Raw genomic sequence first — 22,474 nt, forward strand, 5'->3', positions numbered from 1 at the left:
TACGTAAATTTGTAGTTGAAAATGAAGAGTAATAACAAAGCGCTACCGATTCACGACGACACATTCGATAGACGTATTGCTTGACTGTTATTGGTCAGTCAGTCTCGCCGCGCGGGGCAGTGCCTTTGTTCGAGGGGCCGCTCGCGCCTCGTACGGCCAGTTCGGTTTCTTCGGCCGTCGAATGCGCTTGCGACTTTTGATTGTTTTCGCGTGCGGATAGTTAGTGTGTGAACGTGTGATAGTGAGTGTGGTAATAGTGAATGTGTGTTAGAAAGATGCCTAACCATACGTACAGTGCTCGTGAGTACGTAAACATGGTTTACTGTTATGGGAGGGCACGTGGAAACGCATCTGAAGCCCTGCAGGCTGTAGGTATCGGGCTGAACATCCTACAGCGCACCACCGTACTGATGCACGTATTATTGTTCTGGCTGTACAACGTCTGTTGGACAATCAGCCGATTGTGCCTCCGTCCGCCTCGTCTAGGCGTGTATTGTGTCGGATTTGAGGAACTTAAATACCGGTCTGTACGTGAAGGAATACTGGAGCGCGCATCAAAACACGATTTACCTGGCACGCGTTTGCTTGCACGTGGAAGGCCGTCAGTTCGAGCCACAACTTGTCCGGTTGGAGCGGCCGATTCCAGACGACATCGAAGGGGATTAGTCGGTAAGTACTTAGTTCTAAACCTAAACAAATGCTAAAGGAATGTGTTTTTTAAATGTAGGAAGTGAATAATCTGGTAATTTTGTGTACAAAATACTTCTGCGGTCGCGGTAGGTAGTGGCGGGAAAGCGCGTACGCTCCAATACACTCACACACACATAGGCACGGTCATTGCGTTGCGTGGCGCGCTGTACATTGCGGGCTGCGGAATATTGTATTTTTTTTAATCATAAAAATAAAAAATATTTCCCACCAATAATATTTTGTAATATTACTTGGTTGGGTGTACAGAAGGCGTAGTTTCAGTCTTCGTGATAGGTTTTTTTACACCCTGTATATTCAAGCATAATATTTTCAACTTTATAATCCTTAGAAACTAGTTCGACATTGATACATTATGTATAAACAGATAACAATCATTGAATTGCCTATTGCAAAAATTATAGGCGATATATTTTTAAAACACCGATGCACCGTGCAACCAAAAGTTAATTTCATTCAACAACACAGTGATATAATTAAGTCAGTAGTCACCCACAAAAGTTCGTAGATCACCCACTTTATCACACCAATTTATTCATTCTTATTTATAACGTCTTATTCATTCACAATGGAGCACTAAATCACAGCACGTATACGATCTCTTATACAGGGTGTAGGGGATAGGTTGGCCAAATGATGTAACTGTGGTAAACCATGCTTATTAATATTTTTGAAGTACAACAACATCGACTATGCAAACACGGAGTATATTTCGGAACAATACACTAATATGTAATTCCAATCTGATAAATTACGTACTCTAATCCATTTAGGCACTGCGAATACAGTATCATTATACATACATTGAAAGAGAATAAAAATAATCCCGAGATATTAAATTCGATAAAGTTAGTTTATAATGGTCTGTATTCACTTTTCCCGTTTTGGTAACCTTTTCCTTACACTTTGTATTTGTGCGGACCGTCTATTTATTCTAAAACGAATAAACGACTGAAGTAACGCTCCTGAGATCCAGCATGTCTTGGTAGTGGGCTTAATACAGCCTTCATCATGAGCACGCAGCCTTTGCTGCCTTTACAGCTGAAAAGAAAACACACGTAGTGTTAGAATCTAAATTGATCCGATGTTGTTATGTGATATGTCAGTAAAATACTCTTTATTGAACGGAAAACAGTATATCAATCAATATCTTATGGAGCTCAATCGTATCAATAGGTGCTGTTTTGCGATGTAAATAGAAATAGATAGACCAAGTACACATGTCATAGGTTTCGACCAGATATTGAGTGAATAATTTTCAAATTACAGTGGCAATAAAGACAGCCTTAAAAAGGGTGAACTTACCTTCTCTCTCCTTGCGTCGCAGCTTCTTGCGGCGGCGGTCGATGGCCGCGAGCTCGGCCTTGACGGAATGGTATGCTTTGCGCAGGTCCGCCAGCCGTGACGTCAGTACGTTGATGCGCGTCGGGCAGTCCCACGAAGGATCTACAATATCACCAATTTTATATAGGAGAATAAAAAACAAGTAATTTTAACACGATGTACGTGATTGTGTATGCAGTTTGTGACTAATTCTATCTATCGATGACTTGCGGAGAGACCGAAATTAATCGAAGTAAGATAGTGCAGATACAAATTTCGCTTCGCTCGAAGCGTCTCAAAAATTGAGCACTGTATCTGACTGAGTAATCAGAAGACAGAAGTTAGCCGAGTGGCGTAGCGAGTAGTATATCTGAGGCATAAAATAAAAGAGAATTTGGAAGGTAAGTAGGAAGGAAACAGGTATCTCGCCCACGTCCACGTAGAAGTTGTTTAACAACTTCTGTACTTTGTTACTTCTGTTGTTGACTTCGGCCCTCGTGTCCAGCGAACTCTCCGATGCCTTATGTAGGGTGACGTCTCCGACGTAGTATTTGAAGCTACCCAAGGCTAGTAACTCACCCAGGTCGACATAGAAGTTGTACTTGAGCGGCGTGTGGTGGGAGCCGGGCGCGTGGTCGTCGGTGTCGCGGCGCCCGCGCCCAGCGAGCTCTCAGACGCCTTGCGTAGTGTTTGAAGCTACCCAAGGCAGTAACTCACCCAGGTCCACGTAGAAGTTGTACTTGAGCGGCGTGTGGTGGGAGCCGGGCGCGTGGTCGTCGGTGTCGCGGCGCCGGCGCCCGCGCCCAGCGAGCTCTCAGACGCCTTGCGTAGTGTTTGAAGCTACCCAAGGCAGTAACTCACCCAGGTCCACGTAGAAGTTGTACTTGAGCGGCGTGTGGTGGGAGCCGGGCGCGTGGTCGTCGGTGTCGCGGCTGGAGCGGTGTGCGCGGCCCAGCGAGCTCTCAGATGCCTTGCGTAGTATTTGAAGTTACCCAAGGCAAGTAACTCACCCAGGTCGACATAGAAGTTGTACTTGAGCGGCGTGTGGTGGGAGCCGGGCGCGTGGTCGTCGGTGTCGCGGCGCCGGCGCCCGCGCCCAGCGAGCTCTCAGACGCCTTGCGTAGTGTTTGAAGCTACCCAAGGCAGTAACTCACCCAGGTCCACGTAGAAGTTGTACTTGAGCGGCGTGTGGTGGGAGCCGGGCGCGTGGTCGTCGGTGTCGCGGCTGGAGCGGTGTGCGCGGCCCAGCGAGCTCTCAGATGCCTTGCGTAGTATTTGAAGTTACCCAAGGCAAGTAACTCACCCAGGTCGACATAGAAGTTGTACTTGAGCGGCGTGTGGTGGGAGCCGGGCGCGTGGTCGTCGGTGTCGCGGCGCCGGCGCCCGCGCCCAGCGAGCTCTCAGACGCCTTGCGTAGTGTTTGAAGCTACCCAAGGCAGTAACTCACCCAGGTCCACGTAGAAGTTGTACTTGAGCGGCGTGTGGTGGGAGCCGGGCGCGTGGTCGTCGGTGTCGCGGCGGGAGCGGCGCGCGCGCGTGCGGCCCGTCGCGGCGCCGGCGCCCGCGCCTAGCGAGCTCTCAGACGCCTTGCGCGAGCGCACGCCTGCTGACACAAAGATATAATTAAAATTGACAATCACTTCAATGAGGGTTTTCGCGAATTAAAAAACCCGCCAGATGGCAATACGTAGACGCAAGGTCCAAATGCTGCATGATTGGTTATTTTTGACATGACATTGACAGATATGTCAATCACGCAGCAGTCAGATCCCACATCCACGTCCCGCCATCTAGCGGATCTTTCATTCGCGAAAACCCTCATTGACATGTTAAAGAGGTCAGATTGCAATTAAACAAAAGAAGAAGAAAAAGATAGTCACTTCACATGTGAACTTTTTTTAATAAATAGTTTGTGTAAATAACAAATTACTAATAGTCCCGTTAGCCCCTGGTACATACTAAGCAAAATATGCTTGTATCATGAGTGAGCTCACCACAATAGTCGAGCGGCGGCTGGGACCGAACCCGCGTTCCTCGGATCACGAGTCGGCCAGTCCGACCCCTTCTCCTTTCGACTATCGTGGTTTTATGTGAGCTTAACACCAATTAATTTACATAATGTACTTCGAATGAGCTTTCAAAACTGACATTGATTTTGAGGTTTTATAGATCTGTTGTTCTAAGAATTTGGGTAAATTGTGTTGAAATTATTGAAAAATAACTACATTTCTTCATTAGCAAGACATTGGTTGATTGCCTATCGACACACATAATCTAAATTAAGATTTACTCACCGTGTGGTTTATCTATATCCAGGGAAATATCATTGGGCCTTCCTTCATCTTCATCTTCCTTACGCTCCGAGGGGCTATCACGCTCTGACATACGACGTTCTCTGTAAAATAATGAATTGATTGATTTTAGATATCTAGTTACTTATAGGCAGGCTATCTGAAAAAGTAAAGTGAGACAATTATGAATGATCATAGTCTAGTGAAACAACGACACTTTGATGTTAACTAAAAAGCCGAGAAAGACATTGCTTCTAGGTGGAACAATAATAAAAGTATTTAATGGAAAAAATGCAGAACTGACGGTCGATGGGGCAGCAAGGTTCTGGAGTGGAGGCCACATACCGGAAAGCGCACCGTAGGACGTCCACCCATAAGGTGGACCGACGACCTTATAAACGTAGCAGGGAGGCGTTGCAGCTCGCTATCAATTGGTCAGCGTGGAAATCATTGGGGGAGGCCTATGTTCAGCAGTGGATGTCTTTATGGCTGAAATTATGATGATGATGATGAATGGAAAAAAAATCGAATAATAATGTAGCGGCCGCACATGACTTTGTAGGTACATGTGAATCCCGTTTTACCCCCTTAGGGGTGGAGTTTCGTAAAATCCGTTCTTAGCGAGCACCTACGTTTTAAAAGGAGCCCCCATGCAAAATTTGAGACTCCTAGCATTTGTAGTTTCTGAGATTTCGTGATAAGTGAGTGAGTCAATCAGTGACTTTTCGCTTTTATAGATATCGAATAATAGTGAGAGCGCTTGTAGACGTCCGTTTTTTCACCGGACGACGGACCGTCAAAAAACGGATATCCTTTGTTTGCTGTCAATTTTCTCGCCGGACCTATGTCCGATGCATGTGCACACGTTCATTATAAACCATACACCACCGCTAAATCCGGTGAAAAACACGGTCCGTTATCCGGTGAAAAAAACGGACGTCTACAAGCGGCCTGACGGGCACCTGTGTGGCGACATATCGAGGCTGCTGTCGGGCGTGGTGGGCGGCGTGTTGTCGACGAGCGCGTGGCGCCGCGCCCAGCCCGCGCCGTCCGCCGCGCCCGCGCCCGCGTCCGCGCCCGCCGCCGCGCCCGCGCCCGAGCCTAAGCCCGCCGCGCCTTCCGCACGCCTTTCTTCTGTTGAACGATGTTCGTGTTAGCTAACCGGTTTGAAATATGAGATTATTTATATGGCGACCAAAGTCCGCATTTTGTACTTTCATTTTGGATATTTTATTTTTTATTTATTTATTTTATTCGGAAAACCAACAGCAATACAATACAAATAATGGGACCTTAAATTATGTATCTGCTTAGCCATTTATAGGTAATCGCAAATGGAAGTTAAGATGCAAATAGACCATATGCCATAGCAGACATTTATAGAATTTACAAATGAAAACTTAACAGTCAACAGTAATTTTTAAGCGCCGCTGGAGTGGGAGTCGAAAAAGTTTGAATTGAATAATATAGCCGCAATGGCGGTTACCATACCCAATCTGGTATAGATGAGCCACGCTGAACTATCCCACCAAACGCAATGACAGGGGGGCGCTACCATCATTCAACTTTAAGGTTTCCAACATGGCAAAAATCGGAACCAGCGATCCGGTATTGACGGTGGCGCCCCGCTGTCAATGTGATAGGACAGTTCAGTATTTTGGAACTATATGGTGTAAATGAGACGATAGTAGACGTCTTATCTTTTATAAGGCTACGTGCCATCCGGCACACTGGACAAGTTTTTAAGAAATAAATAGAACACACTACCGTCCTGGCTCTCTAGAGTCTAGAGGTTCGTCGATGTTCAGAAATCGTCCCATCACTGTGAAATCGACTGCTTCTCTAAGAACTGCCGTTTGGTGTCAGGATGTCAGTAACAAAAGCATATAATGGGGAAGCATGCAAGAGCAGGGAAGAGCATACATGAATTGGTCACGTCGTGAGTCAGTCGTTGTTGCGCCTGCGCCGAAATATTGCTGCCTTCTGTAGTATCTGCTGCAGGTTAATTTCTACTCACGTAGATGTTTATATCTTTTGAATAAGATCAATGCAATAGTAAGGGCATGGTCTCCTACAGCAGCAGCGACAGGTCGCTGTGGTCCGGGAGGCTGCAGTTACCCTTGGAGTGCGAGTGGTGCGGCGGCGCGCACGCGAAGGGCATGTGGAGGCGCTGGCGCGGCGGCGCGGGCTCGCTGTCGGGCGCGGGCGAGCCGGGGATGGTCTCCTCGCACAGCAGCAGCGACAGGTCGCTGTGGTCCGGGAGGCTGCAGTTACCCTTGGAGTGCGAGTGGTGCGGCGGCGCGCACGCGAAGGGCATGTGGAGGCGCTGGCGCGGCGGCGCGGGCTCGCTGTCGGGCGCGGGCGAGCCGGGGATGGTCTCCTCGCACAGCAGCAGCGACAGGTCGCTGTGGTCCGGGAGGCTGCAGTTACCCTTGGAGTGCGAGTGGTGCGGCGGCGCGCACGCGAAGGGCATGTGGAGGCGCTGGCGCGGCGGCGCGGGCTCGCTGTCGGGCGCGGGCGAGCCGGGGATGGTCTCCTCGCACAGCAGCAGCGACAGGTCGCTGTGGTCCGGGAGGCTGCAGTTACCCTTGGAGTGCGAGTGGTGCGGCGGCGCGCACGCGAAGGGCATGTGGAGGCGCTGGCGCGGCGGCGCGGGCTCGCTGTCGGGCGCGGGCGAGCCGGGGATGGTCTCCTCGCACAGCAGCAGCGACAGGTTGCTGTCGTCCTCGGGCGCGGCGCTGGGGCCCGGCGCCACGCGCCCGCTGCCCGCCACCACCACGTTCGCGCCTGCGGGTGTGCGAATCACTAGTGTTGTTGTACCATTTGCTGCTTTGTAAAATGTTTCGTTTCATTGATAATATTTGGATTATTGCAAAATAAATGATTCATGTAAGAGAGCATGCACATATACAAGTTTGTAAATAATAGTAAGATGGAAGGAACAAGAAATAAGCTTCAAGATCAAGTTTTTAAGACATGATACAGGTCATAATTTTCAAATCAATCTTACTGAATATCTAAGGCATGTTATGTGGAAATAAAAAAAATGTGGATTACCTCACGGTATACTACAAAACAAAGCAAGTATTTTTAAATGATGTTAATTCATCCACAAATACACCGCCTTATTATACACAAATACCTGCAACCAATTTTCTTAATCATCATAAAAACAACATCCCACATGTGGTGTATACTCACTGTGCTTGCGTTCGTTCTTGCAGGCGTCTTCGAGCATGAGCAGTGACTCGCCGGCGCTCCATTCGCCCGGCGATTTACCGGCGTGCAGCGCAGTGCGCGCCACCGCCGCGAGAGCAGGCGGCGGCGCCGGAATGACGCTCGCCGCCGCCGTCCCGCCGGTATTCCCGCGGGAGGCCTCCGAGCTACCCCCGCTTCCCCACTCCTCTACCGATAGCTTGTCAATTATTAACCTGAAAAAGCTATACTTGAAAATGCTGGAGAAGGGATCAAGCGCCACAAGATTTACTTGCTACATGGGGGTTATAAAATATTGAGGACTTTATTGTTTTACGTAAAAATAGTTTAAAAACCAACGTTTGCAGCTAAGTACTCAGTACACTTGCCCAGTGAGCATAGTTGATTTTGTTTGATGATAGTTAAAGAAATCAGGTACAAGGTTGTCTTCTGAGGTTGTCAATAATTTTGATATTCCTGGATTACAACTCCATGGATACCACTTACCACGATGATGGTGATGGTGATCTACAAGTATTATTTTTACTTCTTTAAAACGGTTAGTAGCACTTAGTAGTCTATTCGCGTGGCAGATTCAAAATACATTGAAGATGAGGGGGACAAGTAAAGTGAGTATAAATATAAATGTTAGCGTTGATACTTACCTCCTATCCGAATCGTCAGAATCACTCGACTCGCTCCTGTCTTCAGCCGGGAACGGCGGCAGCGGGATGGTGGCTGCGACCGTCGCCGCCGACTGGTTGATCTGGCTCGACAACTTCTGTATCGTGTCACTCAGCACTTTGCTGGTCTTGGCCTGGGGCGGGTCGACGCAGACGCTCTTCCGACGCTCGAGCAAATTCAGCGGGCTCTGAAGCCGCGGAGGCGTCGGCTCCTTCGGCTTCACCTTCTTCACGTCCGCCAAGTCTCGCTTCGCGTCGGTCATGTTCGACGGCTCGCCGAACACGGGATCGGGTAACTCCGTCGCACCGAACTTCTTAAGAGGGTCGACCCTAGCCAAGGGCTTCAGCGGTTCTGGCGGCTTGTTCGCAGCAGTCTTAAGTTCGGGCGCGACGGGCGATAGTTTGCCCTCAGGCTTCGACAGTTTTAACACGTCCTTCGGCGTGAGCGGGCGGTCCTCAACCGGTGGCGGCGACATGGACAACCTTTTAGCGCTATTGATCGCCTTGAGGAGTTTCTCGGCGATCTTAGGGCCTTCAGATTGCAACAGGAATGCGGGTGGCGGTTCAGGTAAGACGTCGATACGGGCAGGACTATCGGGCTCGGATTTGTCCTCCTCCGTGTCTATGAGAGGGCTGGAAGGAGGCTCCAGTTTCGAAGGACCCACAGTTGGTTCTGGGTCTAATTTCTTTTCAATCTTCAACTTGGGACTGATACTGTCTTTTGGGGGCTCCGATTGCGGTAGTGGTATTGAAAGAAGTTTTATTGGATCTTCTTTTTTAGGTTCCTCCTTTTCAACTTTAATAACTTTAGGTTCCGTTGAAGGATTGCTGTCTACATTTGAAATGGGTATGATATTTATGCTGGGAAGTTCCAGTTTTTTCATTGGCGGAGTTTTTTGTGGTTCTGGCAATTTGTCTTCCTTAACCTCTTCTTTAGGCTCAGGAGTAACTTCTTTCACTTCTGGCTTTATCGGTTCGGGCTCTGGTTCTTTGATTTCTTCTTGCACTTCTGGCTCCGGTGTCTTAGGAGGCTCCATTTCAGGCGCAATGGGGCTCGGCTCACGATCATCTTCTTCATCTTCCTCCTTCATCGTGATATCTTCAGATTCGTCTTCAGAAGATTGCTCGTCATCTGCTGGACTATCAGGAGAATCGTCTATGAGTTCCCTCAGTTTTGACACTTTGCTCTTTTTGGAATACGTTTCCTGGTTTTTGGCTGGCGTGAATCCTTCGAAGATAGGACCCGAGCTACCGTCGCCGGGGAACGAATCGTCGTCAAGAGAGAACAGGCCGTCTTTGGAGTCATCCTCGGGACTTTGTCTGCCCGGCGCGTCCCGCGTCGCGCCAAAGTCCCTGAACGGCGACAAAGACGGCGACCGCAGCGACGACGGCCGCGGCCTCATGGGGTCCTCGGATATCTCCTCGCTGAGCGATTTAGATAACGTTGAAGTGTATTTGCTGGGAGAAATGTCGTCAAATATGCGATGTGTGCGTTTCTTTTTCTCATCGTGCAATTCCAGTTCGAACGGTTCGGGCTCTTTGAATTCATAAACGTCTTCCGGTTGCTTCTCAGGTTGCGGGGGATCAGCGGAGGGGCCGGCTGCTTGAGCTGGGACGAGCGGGTCTTTGTCGGACTGTTCTGGCTTCAGTTCTTCAGGTTCCTGCTTGACCGAGTGCAAGCCTTTTAACTCTGATCTTATTTCGTTTAGATCATAGTCCCGACCCTGGTGGCTAGTCGATGGCCGAGGTTTCTTCGCGGGTGAAACCGACGTAGGAGTTGATATTGTCCTCACAGGCCTCTTGCGGGGTTTACTTGAACTACTGCTGTCACTCGATTTTGCATCTTTAGATCGGGATGGAGCTGTAATAAATATCAAGTTGTTGAAATTTTATAACAATGGTGATAATAAAAGTCAAGGCAAAGTAACGGTATACGTACTTTTTGAACCACCTTTGTCATCCGAAGATTTTTTAGGCGGCCTTTTGACGCTTGCGTCACTATCCGAGTCACTGTCAGTGTCGGATCGTGCTGAAGATTCTGGAAAATTGAAGGCGCATTAAAGATAGTGAAAATTGAAATGTGCAAGTAAGAGAGAAGCAGTAATGATGGACCACTTACCTTCAGTTCTTTTAGATCTCACGCGTCTGCTGATACTGGTATTCTGTAAAACAAAAAAGTTTTAGGTCTTCATTAAAAAGGTTATTTTATTTTCATAAAGAATAAGTTTTTGCTAGTCATTTGTTTCTTAAAACGTTCCTTTTTTTAAATAAGCTACGCGCGTATTTACTTCGAAAAAGTTTTTGCTCCTCATTTTTTTTTTAAAACGTTCCTATTTCAATATCGCACCTTCTTATTCCGGGCCTCGTGCTGCGTGACATTGAGCGCGATGCGCTGCGGCTTGATCCACTCGTCGTAGCGCGTGTTCCAGCCGGTATAGTGCACTCGCAGCATGCCCTCCGGCGACACCTCGATCACCTTCGCCTCGTACGTCACCTTTTGATGAAGTTGCGACTATGTATTAAACGATACGTGCAACAACGTTTGAGTTGAGTAACATAAAAGAGAAACTTTTTGATGAATGGTGAATAGGCTAGATGACAAAATTTCAATTATTTGTCCGTCAGACAGATAATTAGAAAATATTAGACTCATATTTTTTATTTTCTTTCATTATTAAATACTATCAGTGCTACATCGAGTTGAAATGGCGCGATACGGCATGCTTGAGTAGAATTTTTACTCAAAAGTCACGTCACGCGACATTTCAACTCAATATAATACTGTAATTATTGGATTATGGAAAAAAATAAAAAATATGAGTCTAATATTTTCTAATTATCTGTCTGATGGACTAAATAGAATTTCGATTTAATTACCCAGTCATCATCCCTATTCAGGGTGAATTTTATGATGTTAATTTGGATGTGCGAATCGAAAACTTAAGGTATAAGAAATAGCAATAAAGACAGTATCAGAGCCCCTGCACCGATTTAGGAAATCGAAGCCTCGAATTGATAGACATAAACAAAAGATTCAGATAAACATTTATACTGTGTAAGAAATAGAAAATTCTATTTAGTTACGAAATAAACTCAAATCAGTTTAAAAATAAAATCTTACCTTAGATTCAGACTGCGTCGGTCCATAGTATACTTTTAGTTTGTCTCCCACTTGTGCTTTCACATTGGTTCCACCAGAACGAGTCGGCTCATTTGACGACGGCCTATCGAAGAAAACAACAATGTATTGTATAACAATATTTTTAGAAAGCAAGGTTTACATGGGTAAGGGAGCGCTCGCACGTTTCGTCACTCATCCAAGTCCATAGATATTATGTATGGAGGTGCTTGCACGTGATAATGACGAAACATTCACGGCGAGTCACCCGTGCGCGCGCTCCCTTTGTAGATAACGGCTCTCTAAGTGAAAAACGGTGGCATCTTACGCAGTTGTGATAGGGGCAATTTTGCAACAAAAATATATTTGCTGTTGTGTGTGCTATTGCGATATTTGTTGTAGAAGAATCTACATCTATCTCGCTTTGTCGCCAGTCGGCTGCAGTACGAGTGAGAGAGACGACTGTGTACTCACTCGGTGTTCTTCCTCTTGCGCGGGCGTTTACTGCTATTCGAAGCGATGGTGTTGCCACTGCTGGCCGAGTTAGCGCTCTGGCTGCGGCGGCTTTGCATCTTCATCTTCGTCGGCCCGCATCTGAGATGTGAAATGCAATTTAATATTACTCTAAAAGATGATCTAGAAGATCAATACAATCGTGTATCTTCAATCAAGGTCTTATGTAATCAAATTGAATCCCATTAATAATTAGTATGTTATAGATGTGCGCACGTGCACGAATCGTGTACGTACACTACGCGCCTAGAACGGCTATGGACGCGTAAAATTCATTCAACGCACCCGTGCTTCTCACGTGCTAATAAATTTTAAATTATTAACGGAATGAATCAACAGTTTGGTTTTACAATATGATAAAAGGTCACAATACATTGAAATGACAATAATTGATGCTTTCTTATGATGATGTTAATAAAAAAACCGGAAAACCATTACTTAAACACCTGGTATACCTTGAGGCTCGTCCCGAGCTGTCGCTGTCTGTGGAGACGTGTGGTCGGCGCGACGCCCGCGATATGGCCGCGCCTGTGCTCTCGCCTGCTTACATAACACAGAAATAAATAATAGTCATTTACATCTAATTTCAGGTTAGATATCTGATGTCTTGACAGTTATGTAAACGATAAAATGATAATTTAGCGGTATAGACTAACGACAGTGATTTGCATATTTAAAAACTAGAAAAGACTAAACAAAGAAAAACTATTTGCACATCTTCATAAACCCACATTAATTGGCATAAGATCATGACAATGTCGAATTAAGGCCCCCACTGTACACACGGCCACACTGTTAACTATCCATTTCCGTTTTTGCTCTCGCTTTCATCAAATGGTGATTCTTTGCGATAGAACGAGACGACATGACAGGCAATGGATAGTTAACACTGTTGCCGATGGTACATTACTTTTATGTGCAAAAGTTTAAATAAATGAATAAATGTACGGTTTTATAACTGCACAGCTGTTGTAAGTTAAGTAATTAATTACTTACTTTTAGAAGACAGAGGCCTTCGCTTGGGCGTCCTCTTATCGTGCGAGTCAAGCTTGACAGGCAGCATGCTGCGTGTCTTCGACTGAGAGCGCGATTTGACCACGGGAGCTTTCTCTTCGCTGGTGGTGGAACCCTTGTCTTTCTCTTTCTCCTTTTCTTTTTCTTTCTCTTTGTCCTTATCTTTTTCTTTCTCTTTTTCCTTTTCCTTCTCTTTCTCAAGCTCTCTTTCTCTCTCCTTTTCCTTTTCTCTCTCTTTTTCCTTCTCCTTTTCTTTTTCTCTCTCTTTTTCCTTTTCTTTTTCGACCCTGAAATAGGTTTATCAAATTAGTGTTTTGAAACAATAAACGGATCTTTAGTTATAAGTAATTATGGTCCTATTAATACAGTGTGGTACCCAAGAGATAGCGCCAGAAACAGAGGTCGCAAGGCTTTAAGATGGGAGGATGAATTGAGGTTGACCGCAGGACCTCTATGGATGAGAGTGGCGGAGGACAGAAGGCAATGGAAGGAGTTGGAGGAGGCCTTTGCCAATAGGCACACCGAAATCTTAGACATTTTGTGAAAGTTTTTTTAAGTGAAGCATTTGTTCTATATAAGTGTTATCCTAAATTCAGAAAGCGTCAAATGTAAAATGTAAAAATGTTTCGGAAATAAAAGGCTTATTATTATTATTATGGTCCTATTAGACTTACTTAGGTGTAGTTGTCACAAGTGGTTGGTTATCGGCGCTATCCTCGTTATCACTGATGCGTGGTTTCTCTTTCGGCACTTTTTCTTTTTCTACCTTGTCTACTTTATCTTCCTTTTCACTTTTGTCACTCTTCTCTGTTTCGCTCTTATCTGAGTCTTTATCTTTTCCACGTTGCTAGAAAAAATAAGAGAGTTGAAATGACATTACAAAATTACCTATTTCAGCTTCAGAAAATTCGTAAAAAAGAAAGATTTTTGTGTATTCAGCAATAAACTTGTCTAAATTGTAAATATTCCTCGCATTTTTTGTATCATACAAATAACGACATGCAACCACCGTGTGTCACCGTGAGATTGGAAAAACCACGGCGCAAGGTGCATTCCGACGCATGACATTTTACAATTTAACGGTTTCACTTCAAAAGATCTACTGAAAAATAATGCTTAAAATTGTAGGCAGTATGAACCTGTTCAAAATCTTTCGACAGTTTAACATCTCTCAATCTCGCGAGTTAGATTGTAATATATCAGTTTTAACAATCTTACGGTGACAAGTGCATCTTATGAGTGTTTACAGTTGTTGCGATTCACGAAGGCGAGTGTAGCTTGGAGCTTTACATGTAGTGGCTCGCTGCTGTTCCGTTTTCCAAAAGATTTGATAGACATTACACTATCGTTATGTGCATGTACACGTACACACACAAGTAAAGCTCACTCGCCTTCGTGAGTTGTAAAGGTTCAGCCCAACCAACGCGATCACACGCGATCAGTCGGCGTGCAGCGATGGCGATCAGACTAAAGGTCTCTACCCACTACACCGTATCATACCATGACAGTGCTAGGAACGTGTCAGGCACGAAAAGTAACACGATACGCTCTAATATGCCCACTGAACGGATCGACGGCGTTCTGGACCCGTATACATTCCGTATGATGCCAGTATGCAACCCGTATGTAACCCATATGTTGCCCGTATGCAACATCCAACAGAATCAATAGGAATCCGTTTCATTCTCGCATGCGTTACAGTGTCGCGTGGACGTCTTGGAGTGCTACCAAATTTTTAAATTGTAAAATAGGTATGGCCATCAGAAAATTAACTGTTAGGCGCTTACAACGCCAATATAACGGACATCATACGCGTTAACATCCCGTGTGCTCACCGACATTTGGACGCTCTGTGCATGGCACGCGACGGTGTTGGTCGGTGACGGAACGGTCTACTGGGAACAGTGTCATACTTTTCAATACAAATAAATAATATTTATTTGCCTGACACGTTCCTAGCACGGTCATTGTATGATACGGTTTAGTCGGCAGAAACCTTTAAATGCATTGATCGCCATCGCTGCACGCCGGTTGATCGCGTTGGTTTGATTGAACCTAAAGATTTTTTTTTTTTTTTTTTATTTATTTATTTGGGTAAAAAAACAGTATTGAAGTACAGTAGCAAATAAATAGTAATAATATACCAATATTATCTAAATTCACACATTACATTCATTCATTACACATACTTGTGTGGGCGTGCCGGTGGGCGTGGAGCATGCGGACGAGGAGGGCGGCTGCTTGTCGCGGTCGCGGATGAGCGAGCGGCCGGCGGGCGGCGTGCGCGCGCCGCGCGGGTGCGCCACGAGCGTCACGCCCAGCTTGCGGTAGAAGTCTTCGAAGCTGTGCAGGAACCTAAAGAAATGCAAGGCTGGAGTTAAGACGACAAGAAAGTTAGGAACCTAACGGAAGAAATACAAGACTGCAGTTTGACTTTGACGACGTGAGTTTTCTTGCGGCTTCAGCGCGATAACCAATCGGCTGCTGCACTCTCTGGTAGCGTCGAATGTAAAGTTTATTATCAAAGCTACTAAGGTAATGTCTTGAAATCATATCTTCATAAATACAATCCGTGTCCAAAGTTTGAGTTAGTAAAGCAGCATCTTGTAGTCTCGAAAAGTTTGTTTAGTCAGGGTACTATAGTTCCAGCATTTAACTGTGTCAGTGCCTGAGGTACGGGAGCGGCACGGGAAGGGTGATATTGACGTATTATGACGTGACGTCATATAATCTGAAATCTCGCTGACGTTTGACCATCACAAAATCACCCTCCCATGCTGTTCCTATAATTCAGGCACTCACTGAGTTAAGCGCTAGTTTAATTTAATTAATACAGTATGATTTTATCTAACCTAAAATAATACAACTTTCACAAACAAAAAAGTACTTACTTTTTATAAGCCTGCTTGCAAAGATTGGTGATACTTGTTGTGACTGGATGGAAGCCCATCTTATCAGCTATCGTCTTCCACTGATTCTGATTTGTCACTCTGTTGTATCCACCAAGCTTTTGCACAACCTGAATAACAAAACAATACATGTTCCTTTACGACTAGATTCAATCCGTGATTTCGCCGCGCGAATGAGGGTTTTCGCGAATGAAAAATGCCAGATGGCAATACGTAGACGCGAGGTCCAAATGCTGCATGATTTTTGACATGACATTGACAGATATGTCAAAATCCACCAATCACATCCACGTCCCGTCATCTAGCGGATCTTTCATTCGCGAAAACCCTCATTTCGACCGGTCGATGGATCACACAGGACTTCTTGGAGCATCAAAAGATCAGAAGCACTTCGTTTCTTGCTAAAAGCATAGCATAGCATAGCATGCAGCAAGCAAGCATGAACTTGTATGTTTTTGATTTTCATCCCTTATCTCTCCCCTTTCAAAGATTTATTTTCGCGACGTATGTCACTGTCACGATGTATTCATCCCCAGGTGGAAGATAGGCGCGAAAATATACCAGATAGACAGTACTTACCCTGAACAATCTATACAGATCGATGTCCCTGTTGGCTATAGTGGGGTTCCTGTTGAGCGGCGTGCCGCGGTCGTCCATGAACTTGTATAGTTGCGCCACGAAGTGGTCCTTCTCTTCGCGGGGCTCGTCGTCAGAACTCTGTTGAAATAAACAAGTCACGTGTGATTCCTGTAGTCACATAATATTGGTGATAGGCAAATGACAGTGTGAACAACTTTACAGAAGATTGTTTAGGTCAATTAATCTAAACAAAAATCTTTTGCAAATTAAATTCAATCCGACTGGTAAGTTACTTGGAACAATGACAGGCTACTATCAATTTCTGAATCTAGATCCCAAGGTATTGAGAAAAGAACCAATACTCATATACAAAGGTTACATAAACAATGGTACATAATCGGTAGTGTTCCAGGGCGCGTTATTTTAAATGTTTAAACCAGGGCCTGTTGTTACAACACTAACTAAAAGGAACAAGGACTATTACACCAGGCACCAATATTAATCATCTTATCGAATGATAGAAATAAAGGGAAGCACAAAAGTTCCCAATGGGTCAAGTGCACTACGTTAAGACTGCCCGCAGACTACAGACTTTTACTCGGCCGATAGTTGGGTCCGATTCTAATTCGTATGAGGAATCGGCCGATACCAATGTGCGCACTTTCGTACATGTCCATACTGGTTCGACCCAACTATTGGCCGATAAAAAGTCGGTGGTCTACGCCTAGGCTAAGGCGTGGTTCTGCATAAGATGAGGTCATACGTCATCGGAGGTGTTCCGGGGCTCGTTGAACAGCGTGTCGCGGTCCCAGTGCGGCGGCAGCACGCCGTTGTTGAGGTACTGCAGCGCCGCCTCCACGCCCGCCCACTCCAGCGGCGCGCTGCCCTTGCGGAACTCGCGCGCCTCCTTCTTGGGCACCGTGTAGCTGTGGGAGAATAAACAATTAAACTATCTAAAGCCCGGTCTGTGAGCTCGTAGAATTTTGTCCAATGACCCCAAGCTACCCATTCTTATCGCTCGCGCGTAATTATACAGGGTGTTAGGTAAATGGGTATATGAGCCGACACTAGCCCATGTTAACATGGGCATATAAATGGTATGGTGAAGTCAGAAATTTGATATCATCATTTTATTTTTTTAAATTTTCATACAAAATACTTTTTATAAAATCCGATTTGAATGAAAAATAAAATTATTAAAATGAAGACATCAATTTTCTGACTTCACCATACCATTTATATGACCATGTTAGCATGGACTAGTGTCGGCTCATATACCCATTTACCTAACACCCTGTATTGCTGTCGCGACTGTGCGACGGGCGCCCGCAGTGAGTGTGCAAACGCAACAGCAACATAATTACGCGTGCTCGCAGACCAGACTATAGCTAGAGTATTCAAAATTACTATCAGTCAAGCTGCAGAGAACACAAGATTTGCACTAGAAATGTTCTAGGGCATGAGGGTCATATTGGCAAAAAAGCTGCAGATTCGAGAATCGAGATACAAGATTTGCACAGATATAAATAGAACTAAGGCTGTTCATGAACAATATTTCCCGCGGTCGTCTACTAATACCTACAATTCCGCCCGCGTTGCGCGTGGAAACCCGTTACACGCATGAGCTGCTCACATTATTTTTCAATAGACCAGCGTGAGGGGCACCTGCCCGAGTTTTAGCGAAGGCTTTTAGAGGTTTTCTTAAATAAGAATATGAAAAACAAACCTAGCAATTAGTATTACATACATATAGACTCGAATCTAATAACACAGGTGACATCAGCTTTACTCACTATCTGTCGTCTTTGAACGAGCGGACTGGGTAGTAAGTAGTACAACGAGCGCAGAGAAGGCCGGCTGATGTATATTGTCTAAGAGACCCTTTGACCGCCGAAGTAATTGCTATGCTAGGTATCATGTACTCACTATCTGCCGTCCTTGAAGGAGCGCACCAGGTAGTCCTCCTTGACCTTGATCTGCGCGGTGGGCGCCACAACCAACGCGGGGAAGACCGGCTGATCTATGTTGTCTCAAGAGACCCTTTGACCGCAGAAGCAAATGCTTTGCTAGGTATCATATACTCACTATCTGCCGTCCTTGAAGGAGCGCACCAGGTAGTCCTCCTTGACCATGATCTGGTGCGGGCGCCGGCGCTCCGCCCCGCCCGCCGCCTCCACCAGCACTACGCGGCCCACGAGCGGCTCCCGCGGTCGATAAATGTATGGGCTTATCGCGTAAATCGATAAAATGGCGCGATAAAAGCTTATCCCGGCGCGCATCCTAGGCCTACTGGGTTTGTGTTTAGAAGAGTTACAGGTACTCATTTATCGGCCATCCTTGAACGGGCTAACTAGGTAGTGCACATCCTTTAGCGCGACGGGCTTGCGCTTTCGCTCTCTTGACCAACCTAAGTTTGATTGTGTTTATAACAGCAACAGGTACTTACTATCGGCCGTCCTTGAAGGATCGCACCAGGTAGTCCTCCTTGACCTTGATCTGCGCGGTGGGCGCCACAACGAGCGCGGGGAAGGCCGGTTGGTGCGGGCGCCGGCGCTCCGCCCCGCCCGCCGCCTCTACTAACACTACGCGGCCCACGTGCGGATCCCGCGGTCGATGAGTTTAGTCGATAAATGTATGGGTTTATCGCGTAAATCGATAAAATGGCGCGATAAAAGCTTATCGCGGCGCGCATCCTAGGCCTACTGGCTTTGATTGTGATCAAAACAGCAAAAGGTACTCACTATCTTCAGGTAGTCTTCTTTCACTTTGGTCTGCGCGGTGGGCGCTACAACCAACGCGGGGAAGACCGGCTGATGTATGTTGCCTCAGAAACTTTTTGACCTCCGAAGTAATTCCTATGCTAGGTATCATGTATCGCGGCGCACATCTACTACTTCGCCTACTGGCTTTGATTGTGTTTAGAACAGTAACAGGTACTCACTATCGGGCATCCTTGAACGAGCTCACTAGGTAGTGCACATCCTTTAGCGCGACGAGTTTTCGCTCTCGCTCTCTTGACCGACCTAAGTTTCATTGTGTTTATAACAGCAACAGGTACTCACTATCGGCCATCCTTGAAGGAGCGCACCAGGTAGTCCTCCTTGACCTTGATCTGCGCGGTGGGCGCTACAACGAGCGCAGGAAAGGCCGGCTGGTGCGGGCGCCGGCGCTCCGCCCCGCCCGCCGCCTCCACTAACACTACGCGGCCCACGTGCGGCTCCCGCTCGGCGCTGTCGGCCTTCACGCGCCGCGTCGGGCCTTCGCCCTCACTTTCGTCCGACCTGGGATGAAAATAGTCAAATTGAGCATCATCATTCTATATTAGCCAGCCTAGGATACCACGATAAAATGTTATCGTCGATTGTAGACGACAAATGTATGGGATTAGACTAAATTCGATAAAATGCCTCGATATGATTTATATCGTGGCGTGCAACCTTGGCTAGCAATTCACTACTGGATAATTGATGAGATTCTTAATTGGAGTAATTTTAACCTTATCTCTGGCTTGTCGCATCTATCTTCTACTAGCGACTTTTCAGGTGGCGTTATTGTTAGGTAGCAAGAAGGCATCCTATTAATACTTGACAAGTCTCACAATCTCCACTCATGATCCTATTTACCCAAGAGTTTGATTGTGAATTTGTGACTTCTTTTCATCTCCTAGGCATTCCAGATAAACCTGCTTCTCATAATAATACACGTAATTTTTGTTGTGTACTTCAGAAGATTTTTTTTAAATATTTTTTTATAATGTTAAAGAGGTTTTTAAGAAACTTACTGTGCTCTGCCTCTCCGTCCACGCCGGCCAGCTATGACAGGCGTGGAGAAATGCTCTGGATGAGTGAGAGGCAACTGATCCAGAGTTTCACTCTCGTTGAAGTGCCGACCACTCTTCAAGCATAACGCAGACCGCCGTAACGTCGTTATATCGCCGTCATCAAAAACTAGAATTAATGAAATATAGTTTAGCAATAATAATACAATAGTCAGAGTAATTTATTATTGTTATATTCTAAAAAACTGAGAGCCAATTTACTTAAGCTGTCACATTAAATTACTCAACAGTGGTAGAGATCTGCTGTACATACATAAATTACAATGTCCCATGTAAAATACTTCAAAAATAAACCAATTTTGATACATGGTAATCTACTTACCAACAGTATACTGGCTGCAGTCTTGTATTTTAGTGATGACGGCTTCCATTGCGTCCTTTTTGGGGTCCTGTTTCACCTCCACTGTGCTGCCGACCCTCAGGGTGCCTTTGATGACGTCATCATTCACTGTAAGGCTTCCACCCCCTGCTTTTAATGAAACCTACAAATACACAGTGTCATGAACAAAAGGTAACTTCAATAAACACAAACCACCTTATTATAAAAAAGTTACACCCGGGACAAACACTGGCATTAATTAAATGTAACTTTAACTATTTTTTTGTAATAAGGGGGCTTAGGTTAATGTAGTTACATCTAGCTCATTTAGGAAAGACAATCAGGACACCTACAAGATCTTTTCTTTCTTTAATGTAATCAAAACATAAATCTAGTTTAAAAGATATAGAAAAATGTAGTTCAGTACAGTTCTTACCTTACATTTGATATTCCGAACCACTTTTTTAACCTTGGCCTCACAAAAGGCACCCTTGTACTTGGCACTGACATCAGTACCAACTGGCAAGAATGGAGGGTCGTCCCCCTGCTGTGTGATAAAATATCATAAGCATAAGGATACTGGCAGTAAACAATATTTATTTATTTATTTATTTGAACACCAACAAGGTTACATTGAGGCTTCACAAAAGTAACTATTAAAAAAGTATTAAAATATATCACATGAGTACTGGCATTAAACATAATCATTGTTAAATATATTAAAGTTACTAAAGAGCATCCTTTACTTACCATTTTTTGGAAAGAAATCTTGGCTGAGGCTGAAGTTTACATCCAAAGAATCAACCTGGATTAAAAAAAGTTACATGTAGCAGCAAAGGACAATGACCAAAAATGTATGGAGTGTGGTCCAAATGTCCACCACTAACGAGACCTATGTAGTAAAATAGTCTACTAAATACTGATTCATTATAACCAAACCGCAATCAATAATATGCTGTCGGTAAAAAGTTATGACTGAAAGAATAAATGAAAAGTCTGTTTTTTACCTTTTCATCCGAAAAATTTTCTTGATATCATTCTTACATTGCACATTTTGGACTAATCTACGCATGTTATGTCATGACGCATGTGATGCGGGGTTATAGATGAATCTTATTCAATATTATACTAGCTGTGCCTACGACTTTGTACACTTGAAAATAGTTTGAATAATATTTCCCATTTTTACAACATTTGTAAAAATTAAATTGTCTTTACTGCTCCGCCCCTATTGGTTGTAGGGTGATGTTATTTATCCTAAAACCATCCTTGATAAATGGGCTATCCATAACAAAAAGAATTTTTCAAATCGGACCAGTAGTTCCTGAGATTAGCGCGTAAACTACTACAATTTTTCAACCAGTCATAACTTTTTACTGACAGCTTATTTAAGTAATTTTTTTTTGTCCCATACTGAAAGTTAATCTCTATTTAATGGACTATAAGCCAATAAAGGTCTCATTAGTGGTGGACATTTGGACCACTTTTGGTCATTGTCCTTTGAAACTAATGAAGCCTAATTGTTTAAAGGCAACGCACGTAGGCTATTTGTATTTGAGTTCAAAAGTCTAGAACTGTGATTTAAAATCTGTTTGTATACATCTAAGCATCTACATAGTGAAAATTAAACGCCATGACGGGGATCAATCCCCCTACCAATCTGGACTGAAAACATTGCTATTATAGCCCTTTGTGTAAATAAACAAATAAGCAAAGTTCCCTACTAGGAAAACATATTATTTCATTGTTTATAGCGTTATCTTTTTGTTCCAATCACCAGCGAAAGTAGATTGCGCGGCAAATGAAAGTAGTTGCCTCGATTCTTACCTGATAAACGTTGTAAATGCAAACAACTCTTGAACAATAAAACCTAATTGGTACAGCGTACATTAATTGTCACCATCTTTTCACATTTAGATAGAAATTAGTAAAAACGTTCAGCAAAGAACAGCAAAGAACGCCAACACCAACACCATCAAAAAAC

The 22,474-nt window shown here is 44.8% G+C and overlaps 1 protein-coding gene across 1 annotated transcript; it reads right to left on the reverse strand.

Moving 5' to 3' along the window:
• Window positions 1-1,006: 1,006 nt before the first annotated feature.
• Window positions 1,007-22,469, reverse strand: LOC135080866 (AT-rich interactive domain-containing protein 4A-like). The gene is made up of 26 exons (XM_063975595.1): window positions 22,318-22,469; window positions 21,241-21,295; window positions 20,927-21,037; window positions 20,494-20,653; window positions 20,115-20,280; window positions 19,396-19,614; window positions 17,097-17,259; window positions 16,334-16,471; window positions 15,737-15,864; window positions 15,035-15,200; window positions 13,520-13,692; window positions 12,828-13,132; window positions 12,287-12,374; window positions 11,793-11,912; window positions 11,322-11,424; window positions 10,548-10,694; window positions 10,320-10,362; window positions 10,140-10,238; window positions 8,183-10,061; window positions 7,524-7,762; window positions 6,441-7,109; window positions 5,285-5,456; window positions 4,326-4,426; window positions 2,749-3,634; window positions 2,014-2,154; window positions 1,007-1,749 (listed from the first exon to the last, which is right to left on the reverse strand). Exons 2-24 carry the CDS (start codon window positions 21,241-21,243, stop codon window positions 3,432-3,434), a joined length of 5,595 nt encoding a protein of 1,864 aa, XP_063831665.1. The 5' UTR covers window positions 21,244-21,295; window positions 22,318-22,469; the 3' UTR covers window positions 1,007-1,749; window positions 2,014-2,154; window positions 2,749-3,431.
• Window positions 22,470-22,474: the final 5 nt, after the last annotated feature.

The sequence above is a fragment of the Ostrinia nubilalis genome, chromosome 18, assembly GCF_963855985.1.
Source record: "Ostrinia nubilalis chromosome 18, ilOstNubi1.1, whole genome shotgun sequence".
In the NCBI taxonomy this organism is placed as follows: Eukaryota; Metazoa; Arthropoda; class Insecta; order Lepidoptera; family Crambidae; genus Ostrinia; species Ostrinia nubilalis.

Coding starts and splice junctions, on each gene's coding strand:
- LOC135080866 (XM_063975595.1), bottom strand. Junction 19,615..20,114: donor GGACGGAGAGGCAGAGCACA/GTAAGTTTCTTA, acceptor TTTTCATCCCAG/GTCGGACGAAAGTGAGGGCG. Junction 11,913..12,286: donor AGCTCGGGACGAGCCTCAAG/GTATACCAGGTG, acceptor TTCACATCTCAG/ATGCGGGCCGACGAAGATGA.